The sequence below is a fragment of the Acinonyx jubatus genome, chromosome A3 (genome assembly GCF_027475565.1).
Source record: "Acinonyx jubatus isolate Ajub_Pintada_27869175 chromosome A3, VMU_Ajub_asm_v1.0, whole genome shotgun sequence".
Lineage (NCBI taxonomy): Eukaryota > Metazoa > Chordata > Mammalia > Carnivora > Felidae > Acinonyx > Acinonyx jubatus.
This window is the reverse complement of record NC_069388.1, coordinates 33,238,085-33,256,168: the sequence shown is the minus strand read 5'-3', so window position 1 is coordinate 33,256,168 and position 18,084 is coordinate 33,238,085. Positions and strand designations below refer to the sequence as shown.

The 18,084-nt window shown below is 38.5% G+C and overlaps 1 protein-coding gene across 2 annotated transcripts in view; it reads left to right on the top strand.

Moving 5' to 3' along the window:
* The window catches only part of TMX4 (thioredoxin related transmembrane protein 4), a 45,166-nt gene extending 30,328 nt beyond the window's left edge, over positions 1–14,838 (top strand). Inside the window, exons 6-8 of one of the 2 annotated variants that reach the window (XM_027069594.2) lie at positions 4,538–4,639; positions 9,497–9,560; positions 10,724–14,838. In XM_027069594.2, the coding sequence (XP_026925395.1) occupies positions 4,538–4,639; positions 9,497–9,560; positions 10,724–11,082 (525 nt within the window). In that variant the 3' untranslated portion in view covers positions 11,083–14,838. The remainder of the gene's footprint in view (positions 1–4,537; positions 4,640–9,496; positions 9,561–10,723) is intronic. The other variant, XM_053200238.1, reaches the window with a different exon arrangement.
* Positions 14,839–18,084: the final 3,246 nt, after the last annotated feature.

Sequence of the window (18,084 nt, the reverse complement as noted above, 5' to 3'; positions counted from 1 at the left end):
TATTCATTAATCATTTGTCATCATGATTTTACTTTTTACCTCTGACTAGTCAATAAGGAATACTTTATCTTTTTATTCATTTATGTTTTAATCCAGGCTGATAACAGGATTAAAATAGGATTGTATGCCAGTTGTACAACGTGTACGTTTGTGAACTAGGTTTAGCATTTGCATGCATTTCAGTAATTATTTGATTTGGTGAATTTTTGCTGCTTGCTGAGCTAATGTAGTATGTAACTTACTTCAGTGTTATGGCTGTTATGCAAGGATGTAGGCAGTAAGGTATGCTGCGTCTTTGGGAGGACAGTCTATGATGGAGAAGATTTAACACTCTATGATTCCCTCGCAATGAGAATTAAAGGCCATGAGTATTTAGACTGGAAAATAATGAGAGTGTTTTTTTTTTTTCAAAGTGGGACTACTTTTTCCAAAATTTTAATTCTAGTGTAATTAACAAATAGTGCTATATTAGTTTCAAGTGTACAATATAGTGACACAGCCATTCTATATATTACTCAGTGCTCATCATGATAAGTGAACTCTTAATCCCCTTCACCTATTTCACCCATCCCCCACCCACCTCCCATCTGGTAACCATCAATTTGTTCTTTATGGTTAAGAACATGTTTTTTGGTTTGTGTCTTTTTTTCTTTGTTTTGTTTCTTAAATTCCACATGAGTGAAATCATATGAATTTGTCTTTGATAACTTATTTCACTTAGTATTTTACACTCTAGATCCATCCATGTTGTTGCAAATGGCAAGATTTCATTTTTTATGGCTAAGTAATATTCCATTGTACATATGTACCACATCTTTATCCACTCATCTGTTGATGAAACTCAGGTTGCTTCCATAATTTGGCTCTTATAAATAATGCTGCAAAAAACATAGGGGTACATGTATCTTTTCCAGTTGGTGTTTTCATATTCTTTGAGTAAATACCCAGTAGTGGAATTACTGGATCACATGATAGTTCTATTTTTAACTTTTTGAGGAACCTCCATACTGTTTTCCATGTTGGCTGCACCAGTTTGCATTCATACCAGCAGTGCCTGAGGGTTCTTTTTCTCCACATCCACACCAACACTTAACAAGAGTATATTTTAAAGCTCTCAAAACATTTCTGTGTTTTAGATAGTGGCATCTCATCTCTTACTGTTTTAAGGTTTTTTTTTTCCTTGTGAAGTTATCTAGAACCATATTATAGTGGGATGGTGTACACCCACAAAATACCTCTCTCAATGCCTACAAGAGGCTGCAAGATTGTGTCTTGTTGCAAGTGTGAGAGTAAAACATTGCAGGTGAAGTGAATCCTTGGCCATTACTAGAGAAAGTCTTTCTGAGCTGCTCCCATGTAGGGCAGATGTTTTGCGGATTCTGATCTGTGTTTGAAAGGGATATTGGGTTTGTCCCAAATGTCCTCAGAGTATATCCACATTGATGGGATCAAAATCCAAAAGGTTCTTGTGTAATTCAGGGCCAGCCCAGCTCTGAATGAGACTGTGCAACACTAGGCTGGATGGGTGCCCTTGGGCAGTATCTAACCTGACTTGCAGTGGTTCTGATCCCAGATCAGTTACAGATCTCTATAGAGGGAAGACTCTAGCTCTGATCCATGGATGCCTTGGCCTTACTCCATTCCTTAAATCCATCTGACCACAGGGTAGAATGTTCTTCTCATTTATTCTACTGTAATGGTGTCTTCATCAGTCCTCTCAAATCTGTATCTAGCCAAAAATTAGCTCTAATTCAGTTATTTATTACAATAGTGCAGTATAAGTCATCAGGCCCATTAGATGATATTTTTGTGCTTTTTTTTTTTTTTAACGTTTTATTTATTTTTGAGACAGGGAGAGACAGCGCATGAACAGGGGAGGGTCAGAGAGAGGGAGACACAGAATCTGAAACAGCCTCCAGGCTCTGAGCTGTCAGCACAGAGCCTGACGCGGGGCTCGAACTCACGGACCGCGAGATCATGACCTGAGCCAAAGTCGGCTGCTTAACCGACTGAGCCACCCAGGCGCCCCTATTTTTGTGCTTTTTAAAGAAACAGTAAGATGCTTCCTTATAATGAGATATAATATTGAACAAGGATCAATATTTTCCACAAATGAAAACTGTCACTTTGGCAATTAAAGAAACAGAAATATAGGAATCTAAAACTGAGATCAGTTTGAATCAGTTATTACTTGAAAATATATATATATCAAAATTTCAAGTACTCAATACCACAAACCCCAACACTCTTAAGGTGTTCTAAAACTATTTGTGGACTCAGACAAAGTAAACAGATAAGGATTTATGTCTGCAATTGTGAAAACACAACTTGGTTAATGAGGCTTTAATATTAATCAACTAAAAGACCACAAGATGGCAGGGTTTCTCTAAGAGGCTCAAATAAATCCTTTAAAGAGTAAGTGAGGCTCAAATAAATCCTTTAAATGGTAAGTTGATACAAGAAAATTGAAGCAGAGCTTGCTACAATAAGAAGATATTTTGAATGCACTAAGAAATGTCTGGCTTGGAATGCAATAATTCAAAGGCAAACAATTTACTTAATTCTAGAAAATAACTTAGAAAATTTCTTGAAGGTTACTTTAATCATTTATTTTGCAGAAAGGGCCTAAGGGCCTAAAGTCTAGAAGGACTAATAACTGGACATTATTCATTCCAGCCATATAGATGGATATTATTTATAAAGCAAGCTCCAGAATGCGTATTTCTATGGGTCAGCACAAAGCCAGACTGACTTTCCATATCTTTTAATTCTTCGGCACATTTCAGAGTTTAATCCTGATAGTGGCACTGAGTCATCAAGAAAAGCATAAACTATGAAAACACAGAATTTGTATGATACATTTTAGAACTTACACTGAACAGAATTTGAATAAAGCAAGCTTTTGCTATCCCAAATACCTCTTTTGCCTACTGGGCAGCGCAATGTTCGATTATTCTTTTTTTTTTTTTTTTTTTTAATTTTTTTAATTGTTTATTTATTTTTGAGAGAGAGACAGAGTGTGAGCAGGGGAGGGGCAGAGAGAGAGGGAGACACAGAATCTGAAGCAAACTCTAGGCTCTGAGCTGTCAGCACAGAGCCCGATGCGGGGCTTTAACTCCTGAACCGTGAAATCATGACCTGAGCTAAAGTCTGACACTTAACCAACTGAGCCACCCAGACACCCCAGATTATTTTTAATAAACAATTGCCTCGGCTGAAGATAAAATGATGACCAGTTCCATCAACAGAGCACAGATGATAGTTTTACAAATCACAAGTTGTTTGCATTTCCTATGAATAATTGAAGGATTTGCTAGTATCTTTTTTTTGTTCAATAAGTATTTATTGAACACTTTGCATGTATCAGTATGTAAATTACCCGCTGGGTCTTTAGATCTATCTCTTCTAATGAATGAGAAATTGGGAGAGAGGAGATCTCAGATTATTCTAGACCAATTAACTAGCTTTTTTGTTTGTTGGTTTATCATTCAGAATTAAGCCAGAATAAAATAAATTATTTAATTGTATTGGCATTTATAAATGGAAAAGCCAACAGGAGATACTTGAGTAATTTGGATTTTGAGAAATATTAAAATAGAAACTAGGACTCATTGTCACCCACCTCATCAGCTCTAGGCAAGTCATTCAGTTGTTACCTCTGCTTGCTTGTGGCATTTAGCTCGGGGCCATTTCATCTTGTGTCCAGTAAGTGCTTGGATTGTAGTGAATGACTGCTTTGGAGCTGGAAGGGCCTAACACAGATGATCACTAAGCCATCATGGTGAAGCATGGCTCCTACAAGCCCACATTTAAAAGGGCTTTGGCACCAAACTAGTAGGTTCATATTTGTATGACTTAGCATGTAAATAATTTCTAGCAAAAATGGTATCTCTTCACTGATTTTTTAAAGTATCTGACATCAAATAGGGTCTGAGGGAACAGTAAGAATGAAGGGATGTGAGCTCTACTCAAAAGACTGATGGAATCTCATTTGTTCATAATGAATTAACTGGAAAATTTTTTTCTGTGTAATATTATATTTTCAGTTTTATGGTGAATTACGAAAGTTGTTGAGGATGGGTGGGGTAGAGTAATGGTCTGATTAGAAAAAAGGAAGTATGGAGACATTTTAAATGGTTGATACTCTGTAAGTAGTAATTTAGTTTCACTTAAAAATTGACAAAGGCCCAAGAAGTTTAATTTTTTATGGATGCCATATGATGAGTAAAAATTGAGATACAGAATTATTAGGGGAGAATGACCAAAAAGAATCTATGAAATGATGAAAGGAGGGGCTAGAAAAACAATTCTGCCAGAGTTCTACCAGATCATGAACAAAGAAATAGAACTCAAAGAAGTATAACTTGAGAACAAAGGTCAAGATATGAAGAATCATATAGATGCAGACTGGATGACCTTTGTGGGAGCTCATACATGTAGAAATAATTTGCAGACTTGAGTTATAGCTAGGGAGGGAGATTCAAACATATTTGGTAATAAGTAAAGATTTTATTTTATATTTTTCTTCTGATTACAGCATCTTCACAACTATTTCACAGTGACCCTTGGAATTCCTGCTTGGTGTTCTTATGTCTTTTTCATCATGGCCACCTTGATTTTTGGCCTTCTCATGGGTCTGGTAAGAAATAATGCCATTTCCCCCGCTTTCTGTAAAGCCACATGGATTTTATGCAAAACTAGAAAGCAGCCAAGAAAGAAAAGATGCATAAACAAATATCATTTTGTGTATAATCTAAGAAGTTAAGTAGCATTTACTTGTTTGATATTACTGTCAGTGGTAATTTGAGATATAATGGAAAATTCATTTAATTGTTATCTCCTAATCCTATCCTGAAATATCCTGAAGATGTGTGCTGCCTAGAATATAGGCGGTAATGAAAGAATTGGAGACCTTATGTGAATTCATAGTCAGTTTCCAAGACAACCAAGTCAGCTGTGATTTCACACATTGCCTACTTGATTGGAACACTGTGGTGATAAGGCCAAACCTGTGAATTTGTTCCTTGAGTGAACAAGATGACTTTTTTCTTGTTCATATCCTCCAATTGAATCTCTAATCCTGACCAGCTACTTATACATAGACTCCAGTTATCCCAAGGTGGATTTTGTAAGATAAGGTAGACAAAAAACACAGTCATTTTTATGGGAAAAAATAAGATGCAAAGCACATTACTATGTCTTCTTTCGGTGTAAAAAGTGGTATCTAATAGGTATCTGTGCATTTTCTTCCTAGATGTTTTAGGTAAGAATTGAAATAATAAATTTATTTATTTAGCTGTATAGACAACTGTAAGGGTTTTGGCATGTTTTACTCTTTATATAATTTTTTAATCTTTCTTTTTACCCACACTTGATCAATTTGAGCTTTAAGCTCTAAGATAAGTTCTTTTTTTTTTTTTAAGTGTATTTATTTTGGAGAGAGTGCACATGTGCGCAAGCCAGGGAAGGGAGAGAGAATCTCAAGCAATCCCCAGTGTCAGCACAGAGCCTGACACAGGGCTTGAACTCATGAACTGTGAGATCATGACCTGAGCCAAAATCCAGAGTCAGATGCTTACTGAGTCTCCCAGGTGCCCCAAGATAAGTCTTTAAAACCATTGTGCTATATATTTATCGCACAGTTCCTAAACGCTATAAGATAGGAATAATTGATGATTATTAAGAATTTATGTAAAAAGGACAAACATTTAGGTAGGTCTGTCCTTACACTGTATAATGCATTTTAGCTCTTTAGCAAGTTCTTTTTATTTTATTTGTTTACCTTTTTTAAATTAGCAAGTTCTTTTTAAAAAATTAGCTTAAAGTGTTAGCAGTTGCTTTTATCCATATTGATATATAACTTGGGATGACAAAGTCAGACTCCCAAGAAGCCAAGGAGGCTTTTATTTGATTCGATTTGGCTTTGCTACAAACATGCTTATTTCAAATTATGGTACATTTGATTTGTGACTGCTGGTGTTAGCTTCACAGGTGGGGATGGAACTCAGATATGTCATTCATTAGCTTGCATTAATCCTAGTGCTAACTAACATGTCCCTGACTGACTGGCCTTAAAGTATTTGACTTTGTATAAAGCTGACTGGATATAAATATGCTTCTCCTCTCTATGGTCTAGTTCTGGATTGTTCTGGTGGTGTCTTTTAGGGCCACATGAGTGTGAGACTTTTGTAGGGGGAGCACCATGAGATACTGGGTGGTTCTCAAGTGGAGTTATGGAGAATGTAGGTTGAGCGTGAGCCTTTTGGAAGACCATTGGAAACTCTTCTCAGCATAAAGGCTTTTTGAAATTTATCTTTGAGGTCAACTTTAAATTCAAGAAATCAAGTCAGGCTTGTCTATGCCCTAACTTCATTTGGGAACTGAGATTCAAATAATCAGCACAGGAGGGTTATTAAGATTTGGCCTGAAGAAACAAGAGAGTTGATTCTAGACTATTCAAGTGATTAAATGATACAGAATATCATTCCTTTATAAGAAATTGGGAGAGTAACTATTTAACAAAATAGTAATAATTTCAAAGCAGTAATAAACTCAGAAATTTTCCGGTAATACATTTCCATAAAATACCAAACACATATCTCTGATTCCTTTTCTACAACTGTAATACATACCAAAAGAAGCACACAACAACCAGAATTGTTGCCTTCAGGGAGGTCTGCAGGTGTGCAGTTCTGTCTTGTATGTCACCTTTGCCATTAACTGAGGGCTGAAAGCGGAGCCCAGGTATGCAGTCACCTGAGGCTTGGTCCTGGTGACCCTGGAAGTTCTTCCCTGTATGAATTCTTATGGAGTTTAACTTCTACAGTGGCCAGGAGGGCAGGATGTTTTCCATAGAGAAGTCATTTCCTGATCAAGTCATTGTTTCCCACAAGCCTATTATGTTTTCTACTTTTTCCTAATTTTAGAAGATGAGAAGTCAAAACAAGGCTGCTGGTTTAGATTTTTGTTTGTTTTCGTGATTGAGCCTCACGATGGCTGAAATGTTAATACTAAATGTTATTTTGCACATGTCAGCAAAGGGCCCAGTTTTAGAAATCAAGTATATATTTTGCATTTTAAATCAATATGGGAAAGACCCTTAAGTGTATCATCTGTATATGAAATCACTCTGGCAGTGTCATTTTCTGTCATCAGTGACTCTGCTCTGAAGGATAAAAGACAGCAAAGCTCTAGGCAAACAGAAGAGCAGTGGAAAACACAGGCAGCAATCATATACCTCTACTCTCCCGTCTCCATTTCACTTGGTATATGTGGTCACTGTCTAAATTTTGGTACTTGGGTAGATTATTTTTCTGTGTGTTGCTCCCCAGTGTCTAGCACAGAGCCTCCCTCAGAGGAGGGTCTCTAATATCAAGAGGCCTAGATTTCACTCTCTGTGAGAGGTGGCAAATCTGTCTCCCCTCCTCATTTAGTTGCATGGCTATCTGTATCTACCTGGGTCACAGCTGGAACGTGAAAATATAACCCTGGAAGGGAAGAGGAAGAAAAGGGCACTACTCCCCTATAGACCCTGCTTTTATTTATTTATTTTTTTGATTTATTTTTTTTAACGTTTATTTATTTTTGAGACAGAGAGAGACAGAGCATGAACGGGGGAGGGGCAGAGAGAGAGGGAGACACAGAATCGGAAGCAGGCTCCAGGCTCTGAGCCATCAGCCCAGAGCCCGACGCGGGGCTCGAACTCACAGACCGTGAGATCGTGACCTGAGCTGAAGTTGGACACTTAACCGACTGAGCCACCCAGGTGCCCCTAGACCCTGCTTTTAAACAGTGCCATTCTTAGTGGCTTAGGAAGTGGACCATTCCAAGGGAATACTTCTCTAGATGAGAAAATAGATCTTAAACTGAGAGAATCTGGGAGAATAAGAGGGTTTTCCTTCCAGTTTCTGAATTAAGGCTATGTGATGGAATTGTGTACTATTAGATATAAAATAGACTTTCATGATAGGTTAACCCAAATCCATCCTTTTGAGAGAGTTCCAGTGAGAAAGCAGTTAAATGACTTGTTCAGGGTCACACAGTTAATGAGAGACAAGGTTGAGGTTAGTATGCCTTAAGTCTTTTTCTAGGCCCTCTATACCTAGCCCTCTAGCTGGCCCAGGGAGCTTGTTCCTCACCAACCCACAGAGCTTTATGCATCCCACTGTCCTACCACACTGGTCTCCCCAGCCTTGCATTCAGGGCTTCCTCTGGATATAGGAACCCTCATGGTCCAGTTTGGTGTAGCTTAGACGAACCAGGCAGCTGGTACTACCCATCTGCTCTGGACTATGCCCAGGGCCTTAAGTGATGCCTCCTTCAAGTGGTCATTCTTGATCCTGCCCAAACCCATAACTGGTTGTAATATCTGAATCTTTGAAATATCTGTCAAAGTGTTTTATTCATTTTTCTTATGAAATTCATGTTCCATATTGCTTTATGTTTAAACTGCCATTTTTTCTCCTTTTTTGAACTTGTCCCCACAGAAGTTAACACGATATCTTGAACCTAATGAACCAAATTTTGAGTAAAGTGGTAAATGAATATACAGATGGTGATAATCCTGAACACAAAGTAGAGTACTCATTTGATGTTTATGAAACTGAATCAAAAGAACTATGATATCAGGTTCTTTAAAATTTTAGAGTATCTTTAAAACACTAATGTATGAAGTAGTATTACTATCTTAAAGGCCAAGTCTGGGAGTCAGCTAGGTACAAGAAGGACACTGTCCTTCTAAATGGGCAGCTTCTTCCTGGTTGTATCTTTATGTTGTGTGATGCTGCATGGGAAGGTGTGAAGAATGGCTGCAGCTTATTCTGGGTCCAGGTAACTGCACCCCACACCCATAGCTTCATCACCGTGGCCCATGCCGGACTAGGCATGGAACAGGGACTGGGATGAACCTGCCCCTAAAGAGCTTGTAGTTTATCAAGGGAGAGGGATGTTTCTAGCAAGTAGAAAATGGTTCATTCATATTTCATTAAGGTCGGAGATGAAGCCAAGTCAGTCACTGTCTAAAATAGGGTTTAGTTCATATCACTGATAACTTTTCTTGAAATTTATTTCTGTAGAAATTTCTTATGGCACTCTTAAGAATTCTAGACCCTGAAATAAATAGCCTTTTACTCAGGCATTGGTGAGAGGCAGCCATATACAGACTAGTTTTGTTTGTCCAGAGGGGTGTTTTTAAAAAGGCCGCTTTAGACTTGACTGATAGTATCCATTTTCTTATACCCGTTTGATTTACCAGTTTTTGGTGGGATCTCTATAGACATTTGACTTTGTGACCCCTGTTATAAATCAATATTTTCCTACATTGTCACATTTGAAAAATTGGAAAGTCTTAATTATGCCCTTGTCCTTTTTGAGGACTTTTGACCAACCGCTAATTATTTGTCTGTAAATATCTGATTATAGATCCAAGACCTAAATTTGAGGCTCTTTGGTAATAAATGTCATATCTATTCACTGTAAAATCACTTTTTCCCTTCAGGTCTTGGTGATAATATCAGAATGTTTCTATGTACCACTTCCAAGGCATTTATCTGAGCGCACTGGTAAGTATGATAAACTCATGTGATAGAGTAGTTTTGGAATTCTGTGGCATGCCCTTTTGTGTTCAGATAGATACTGGAGTTTTCCCCCCTGACTCGCGAGGTGACCAAACCATCACTACTACCAAATTCTTTGAAATATGTTTTCTAGGTCAGATTTGAACAAAAATGATTTTTTTCTTCCCTTAAATTAGGTAATACTTCATTTTGGTCATTGTTTTTCCCCTTGAGTATATGCCCTTCATTAATTAGTTGACACCTTTTCCTTCATTCAAACTGGAATGAGGGAAGAGAACTCACATTTATTGAGTCTCAACCGTGTATCAGTAACTATTCTAAATCCTATAAAAACAGTCTTCCCAAATCCTTGCACTGCTCCACACTGTTTGTGGGACTAAACAGCCCTGGGTTTTCACGTTTTTATTCCTAGTTTTGAGACTTTGCTTGAAGTCTTCTTTGAGACTTTATAATTGTTTAATTTTATGTGGAAGTTTAACTAAATAAGCTTATATTTCTTTTCAGTTCTCGAAGTTCTCAAGACTTGGAGATTTCCGTAGATTATTAGAAAATATATTATGTTCCTTAGAATTGTTAAAAATACCATAAACCCAGTTTAAAGTAACTTAGGAAAAAAAGGAAATTTTATTAACTCACATAACTGAAAAATCTAGGGATCTTCTGGTTGCAAGCTCAGCCCAAGAAATGTTAGGTTTCTGTTTCTATGTGGCTGATTCAGTGGCTGTCAACAGCCCTAACTCACATTTTATCAGTTTATCAATTCCTGTAGAAAGAGAGAAGGCTTTTCTTCTTGACTCTGGCCAAAAAACTCCTGGGAAGTCCTGTGATTGGCTTGGCTTAAGTCACATTTCTTAACTAATCACCATGACTAGTGAGTGGGTCACTGAGTAAGCCAGAAGGAACCTTTACCCTCCCTGGCTCTGTGCTCTATCAGTCAACACAGTTAGTGAACTTTCCAGAGAGGAATGGAGAAGCCCTGGATGGAGGTAGGACACCGCCAGCCAGAGATCTGTGCAGTGTGATAACATAGCTTCAGATTGGAGAAAATGGTCACGGGCCCCACCCTTTCATTTCACAGCTAAACACACTCAATTGACTGCTGAATGACCAGTTTATTCAGAGGATGTTCCCCTCTCTTCCCTCCACAGAGCAGACTCGGAGGTCAGAGGAGACTCACAAAGCTGAACAGTTGCAGGATGCAGAGGAGGAAAAAGATGATTCAAATGAGGAAGAAAACAAGGACAGCCTTGTAGATGATGAAGAAGAGAAAGAAGACCTTGGTGATGAGGACGAAGCGGAGGAGGACGAGGAGGAGGACAGTGCTGCCGCTCGCGTGGATGAGGAGAGGAACGACGCCCAGGACCAGGGGCCCCTGAGAGAGGTCCAGGAGGATGGAGAACCTGAGCCTGAAGAAGACACGCCTGTGCAGCCCAGCCCAGCTGACACAGAGGTGGTGGAAGACACATTGAGGCAGCGCAAAAGTCAGCATGCCGATAAGGGCCCATAGGTCTAGTGACGGTGTTTCCAAGAATTCAGACCAAAGGACTGTGTCAGCTTCCCTCTGGTCTGCAGTGTAAATCAAATCCATACTTTTTCCTGAATGAGCAAGCTTCTCTTAAAAAATGATCTCTAGTCATGTAGTCTTATGGCATTAAGCCTCATGTATATTAATGAGAGTCTTTCAGGCATGACAATCAGGAAACAGAAAGACAAACACGGTGTTAGATCTGTTTGAGCACTTAGTATGGGCACAAATTCATTTGCTTGGGGCTAGAGAGTTTTGACCTGAGAAAGCACCCCGCAGGCGCCATAAAATGAAAGCAAAACAACATGAGCCTCCTCACAAGCAGCAGACGTCTTGTGGAAGTCTTTTGTGTGAAGTATTCATTTTTGTCAAATGTAAGAAACATCAGCCACCGCGGTGGAGAGACACTTTTTTAGAGGTAGAAATTGAGAGGGCCCTGGATTATTATGGTAGAAAAGAGCTTGGACATCATCCCAACTCTCTGAATCTCTTTTGCTGTGATTTATTTTTTACCTTTAGTATCTCCAACCTTCCCACCACGGGCCTGCAGGCGCCCCACACGCTTCACAATACTTCCTCAGTGATAGGCCACAGACAGCGGCCGGTTGACATCAGCCGCTTTCCTTCTTGACTTAAGGGTTTACATAATCCGGAACGAAAGCCCGTGACTGCCAAGCATCTTGAATGAAATGTTGTAACCTTTGGAGATTCAAAAGGAAGTAGGGGTTTTATAGGAGTGATTTTTGTTTTTGTTTTTTGCCAAAATGTAGTAATTACTTTTTTTCAAAAAGTTCCTTTAGCAATATTCTTTTGAAGCCAGAAGTGCCCTAAGTGTTGCCAGTACAAGGTAGTCTTGTGAAGAGAACTTGAATACTTTGTTGTTTTGCTTCCATCTCAAGGGGTTCCTTGGCTCTTGAACCACTTTATTATTAACTGCAAAACCATTTCTGGTTTTCGTTCAGTGATGTGCTTTTGGTGAAAGAATTAATGAAAGTGAATATCTGGAAATGAAAGATTTGGTTTCGTTTCCTTCTTCCTTAATCTTGTAGAGAATTTTATTCCTGTAAATCTCTCAATACTCAGTCCACTAAAAGTACCCAGGGGGCCTGATTTCTTTTAAAGAATCCATCCATCTACTTCTGTCTTACCTGATTTATGTCTTAGAATAAATTCATAAAATTAGATTCCAAGCTTATGAAAGATGTCTAAAGTTGATCCTACACCCCTTGGGTCCAGACAGAAAAACAAGTAGTATAGGTTTATGAAATTCGAAAAGTTTCTGTCATCTTTATAAAGAAATATGCAGTATACTCCTGTCTGGCTGTTTAGATAACCCTTACCTCATATTAACTTTGAACAGGGGCTCATTGGAGGAGGGGGAGGTCTGAAACTCTCTACCCTCGGGCGGATGAATGGGTCTGTTGCAAGCCTCACACAAAGGGAGTTTTTATTCTGACAGAAGCTAGTTTTTAGAGATGGTTATTTTTCATCTTTCCAACTCAGTTACCTGACAGGCTCATCCCCTAGTACGGTGAGGTTCATTAACAGTCGCCAATAGTTTTTTGCTTCAGACAGCTACAGAATCTTGAGTTTGAAGCCATCACAGAACTGAGGGACTGGGGAAACCTTGACTTTGGCTCATTTCCTGCCCCTCCTGCCATGTAAGTCTCTGATACATCCTCACCCCAAGCACCATGGTTCTGATGGTGGCAGTTATGTCTCCCTAATATTGGGAAGCTTTTCTAGATCATTCTCTTCTCTTCTGTCACTGGATTTCTTTCTCTGAAACAAAGTTTTCAAAGATCACTAAGTTCAAGTTCAGAGGTGTGGAATAAAAAAGGTTTCATTATTTGACTTTTTTGTTTAAACCTCCCCCCTTTGCCCATTCCCCTATATTAAAACTTTTTTTTTTAAGTGTAGTGTTTGACCAGAAGGGAAGGAATGAAGAAATAAAATCCACTTTGGCTTTTTATAAATGTAAGGCCAATTTCCAGTTGGACCCCAAATAGTATCTAATTATAATAAGAAAAATATATGTTCTTTGTCAACAATACTTGTAAAAAATTGGAGGAAGAGGAGAAAACAGTTTGGCGAAGAAGGTCCATTAAAAGTTGGAGCATCTGTGGCTACAGGTACCATTTTTTTTTTAAACATCCCAGCAAAAGATGGGGTTTTTACTCAATGGACTGATAAGTACACATCTAATTTAATCTCTTCCCACTTGAGGCCTTTAGGTTTGTTTTCAGTACTTACTGGATATAAAACTAAAGGGAAAAAGTCAACCTAAAATAATTTATGATTAGATTAACACCTCAATAGGATTTTGTGGATTTTTCGTGTGGATAATATATTTAATCCAGGAGCCAAATCATGGAAACACAATTTTGATTTTAAAAATTAAAAAATAATCATGCTTCCTTATGTTGCAATATCAGTTACTTACAGAATAGTGTTTTATGTAACTCAAATCAGGAAAATTAAATAAAAGTGACTCTAGATTTTGGAATAGAAGTGAAATACTTTACATGGGAGCAGTTGGAGCAGGGTGTCTTTTCGCTGATTAGAAGGAAAATTTGAAACTTCTACCTTTTTCTTAGTTTCTTTTATCATTCATCTCTTGCTAGATCTGCTAAAGCACCCCAACTTGCTTAGAGCTCTCTCATTGAAGCAATGAGTAGACAATCCCACTTCTTTCCTTCCCTTTGAAGTGTAAGCACTGAATGGGGTGAAAGGCAGGACTCCTCTACTTCACAGGTCCCTGCACTGCATGGGTGCATACTTACCACCTGAACTGATGCATATGAGCCCTGTTAGCCACAGGACTCCTTAACTACAAAAAGAAATCCAAAATAATGACAGTAATAAAAAGTAAACAAGCTTTAGAGAATGCCAAATTTTGACTTTTTTATGGCCCCAATCCTTGCTGATAGCTATGGCATTGCTACATGATTTGAGTTTATATAAGCCTGCAGAGTCCACAGTGCATAACACCTTTGGGGAAGCATGATAAAAAATGTCTTCTGAAGTGAGCACTTAGCATATGACTTTTTATGACCAAGTATTTAAGACTGGAGCCTGTATGCTGCTTTACAGGATGGCAAGCATTAAAGAGTCCAAAAAAAAAAAAAAGTAGAAACAATAGGGTACACCTAAGATTTCAGTATAAAATGTTAAATTGGCATGAAGTGAGAGAAAGAAGGGAAAGATTGGTGCTTTCGCTAATGTGTATCAACTTATCTCTGTCCAGCTCAGTGTTGAAGTGTTATCTGCCAGTATTATAAATGTATAATTGACCCATCCCATCAAATATAACAACATTTTGAAAAGTATTCATGTAAATCTTTTGTGCCAACAGAAAACTTCCTCCTTGTTCAGTATCTTTACCTCAGTCCTACATTTTGATCCTCTTCAGATTAGTTTGTCTTGAAAAACCAAACACGGAGTCATCAACTCTGATGAACCTTGATGGGGCAGCTTTTTGAGTAGCTTTTCTGAACCAGGAGATTTGGTTGAAAGGCCTTTGGTAGTTTCAGACCAGGACATGGCCTTCAGATGGCCTCTTCTCGGTCAAGTTTCACGTGAACTGTGCCATTGTTTCTGTGTGTCTCAGACCATTTTAACATGTTTCCGATGTAGTGTGATTGTATTTGTTCCTAGTTAGTTTCTTTGTGCAAATGCAGTTTTTACACTAAAAATACTGTTTATTTGTATTGTAATACATTCTAAATTTGTTATTTATATTTTTTGTAATAGTTGTAATTATTTAGCTCAGAGATATTTAATTATTTTTCTCTTCATCCATGTGTTCTTTGCTTCCTCAGATAGCATCTGCAGTAACTGGAAACAGTAATAGGAAATCAAGATATAAGCCTCAAGCATTATATTGCTTGAATTACAAATCACCTTATCACAAAATTGTATAGAATCTTTGATCATATACCTTTTTATTTTACTGTAAACTTCTATTTGCAGCCAAACCTAATGATAGTGATAAGTAAAATCAAAATAGTGTATGGCTTTTCATAGAACTATTTTCACAAAAGTCATTCACCTAGGGAGTGAAAAATACTGCTTTGTTAAAAAATAATTTTCATCTGTCCATTCTGCATCCAATCTGTTTCCGCCCCCTGCCCCTTTCTTTCTGTCCTCTTTTTGACTTGGTGAAATGCAAACCATGCGCCTTTTAGCTACTTTGGAAAGTGCACAAACCAAGGACAAGTGCAAAGATCCAAGACTTCCTCTTTGTTATAGCCATTGTGTTGCCTATAGAAACTCATTTTACTCATTTATCAGGTCTCCCTTGGCCCAGCCCTGAGGTGTGGAGGTGGCCAGGGCTGGTGAATATGGCAAAGGATGCTGCTAGTCCTTCAAGACACTGTGGACTGACCTGGTCTACTGGGGCATTCAGAAAGCTCTGGTCTACACCTAATCCTTCTTATCATGGTAGCATTGGAAAAGCACAAAGGAGATGAGGTGACTTTTAAATGCCCTTAGGGACTGAACTATGGATATTGGATTTTTCATTTTTGAAAAAAATTTTTAATGTTTATTTATTTTTGAGAGAGAGAGAGAGAGAGCGAGTAGGGGAGGGGCAGAGACAGAGGGAGACACAGAATCTGAAGCAGGCTCCAGGCTCCAAGCCATCAGCACAGAGACCGAAGTGGGGCTTGAACCCACAAACCGTGAGATAATGACCTGAGCTGAAGTTGGACACTTACCGACTGAGCCACCCATGCTCCCCTGGATTTTTCACTTTTGAAAGATGGTAACGGATGTGCAGCTAGAAGAAAATGATTAAACTTCCATACTGCCAAGTCATTCCTTCAGAGAAACTGCCTCAGAAGGCTCTTTTGTCTATGTAGAGAAAAATACCCATTATGCAGTGTTGCAGCCTACATGAACTTGGTCATACATCCTTGGTGGGAGAAAAGCCTGCAGCTTCTGAAGGCAAAAACACCAAATCTGGAACATATTCCACAGTATTTGGAATTCTATCTTAGAACATGTGAATTTCTCAAGATTGGTGACTGTATTAGGTCAGTCTAGACTGTGTTTACAGACTCCCAAATCTCAGAGGCTTTAAGAACAAGAATTTTATTTCTGCTTCACTTAGGTTAGATCGGCCAACCCAGATAATAGTTGCTCCGCTTCATGTAGGTTTTTCTGGGACCCAAGAGAGGTCAGGAGAGGCTTTGCTGTCTAACATGTGGCTTCTAAGGTGGTTATGGTCATTTTCATCCAACCAGTCTAAAGGGGAAAGAGCACAGAGGAGTGTTTCTGGGAGATCTTAAAGCCAGGCTGCCAGGAGGCACATACGCATTACTTTTCTCATTCCTGTGAGAAGACTTAGTCACGGGGTCACACCTAATCGAAAGGGAGGCTAGGATGTGTCGCTTTGCCACGTGCTTAAAAAATGGAGATTAGAGAGCTGGCCTCTCTGCCACAGTGATGTCATTTTCCTACCTTTGCCACCTGAGCGTCTCACAAAGAGCAAGCCCATGTGAAATGTTAGTCACATGAACGCACTGGTGGCAGGAGAGGGAAGAATGCTTGTCTTCTTTCTGGACTTTGTTATATATTTGATCTTCAAGATTCCAGACTTTTCAAACTGTGAATGGTGTGTTCTTAGAGAGTTTATATTTTATTTGGGAAGATGGATATTAGTAAGCAGGAAAAGAATTACAATGTGAGTTTGTGAAAAAGGAACCCAATCTAGGTGAGAGTTTAGGTGGTACATGTGACCAGGAGGGCATGATCAGGGTTGCTGATGCAGAGATAGATTTGGGACCCCTCCAACATACACTCATAATCTTTACACTGCACATGTGGCAAAATAGGACTAGCATTTATCTCAATGAGAGGTTCTTGGCTGAGCCATTGGGGTAGATTCTGGGCCTCCTTTTCCCTTTGTATAAGGGAGTGATAGAGAAACAGCTTGTTATTCATCTTTTCATGAGCTGTTTCTTCAACTTTGATATCTTTGATATCTCATCAGTAATTTATAAACTCCATAAATCTCCCTAAATGGAATTCTAGTTGATAGACATCTGGTTAAACGTGTTAACCTAAAAATGACACTATAGAAAGATTGATACTATCAGAATTCTTTGTGTTCTGTTGTTACTGGTGGGGCATATAATTTCTAAAATTACTTATTATAATTAGTTACTTTGGTAGAGCACATAGGATAGACCAAAAGCACATTTGTATCCCAAAGGGACAACCTGCAGGATTCACAAAATTACACAGCTGCCACTCCATGGGATTGTCTTCAAATTCTAGCTCTCTGTGCAATAAATTTTAAGCATGAGTCTCAATCTAATAGTATTAGAAGCCAGCAGGTTATGAGTTGGCCATTAGCTTTTAATTATTTTACTAACAGCAATTTTGTATAGAGTATTCTAAGACTTTTCATATCCTTGACTACTCCATAGTATGGCATCAAGTCACCCGGCCCTCCTTCAGAGCCTTTACTCTATTGATACTAAAAAAGGTAAGAATTACCTCCTAACAGAGAAAGTTGTCCCATTAAATTGCATAGAATAGGATGATTTCTTTTTTCTTCTTTTTAACACTTATGAATAGTATTGGTATTTGTTTTAAAATGACAGTTCTGCTCTCATGCTGTAGCAGAAAGATAGGCCCCCTGTTCCATGAGTACAATACAATCCTAGTGACAGGTTAAAGTAATGACCTTGAGAAACAGGCCCATCAGTACTCTAGAGCTGGGAGAACTGCTTCATTTATAATATGCAAACAGAATGGTGATTTAGGGGCAAACCCGTCAAGAGAGATCTTAGTGTACATTGTTCCGGAAAGGGTTAAATTGTTGGCCTTTAACAGGCTAATGATGTGACTCCCCAAGGGGTTTAATCTAGCATTTCCAAGACTTTTTTGACAAGCAATGTTGTGGAACAGAAATTTGAAAATCCTCCCACTTTAAAAACTCAAAGTGTTGGCAAAATATAACTCCTCTTTTTAAAG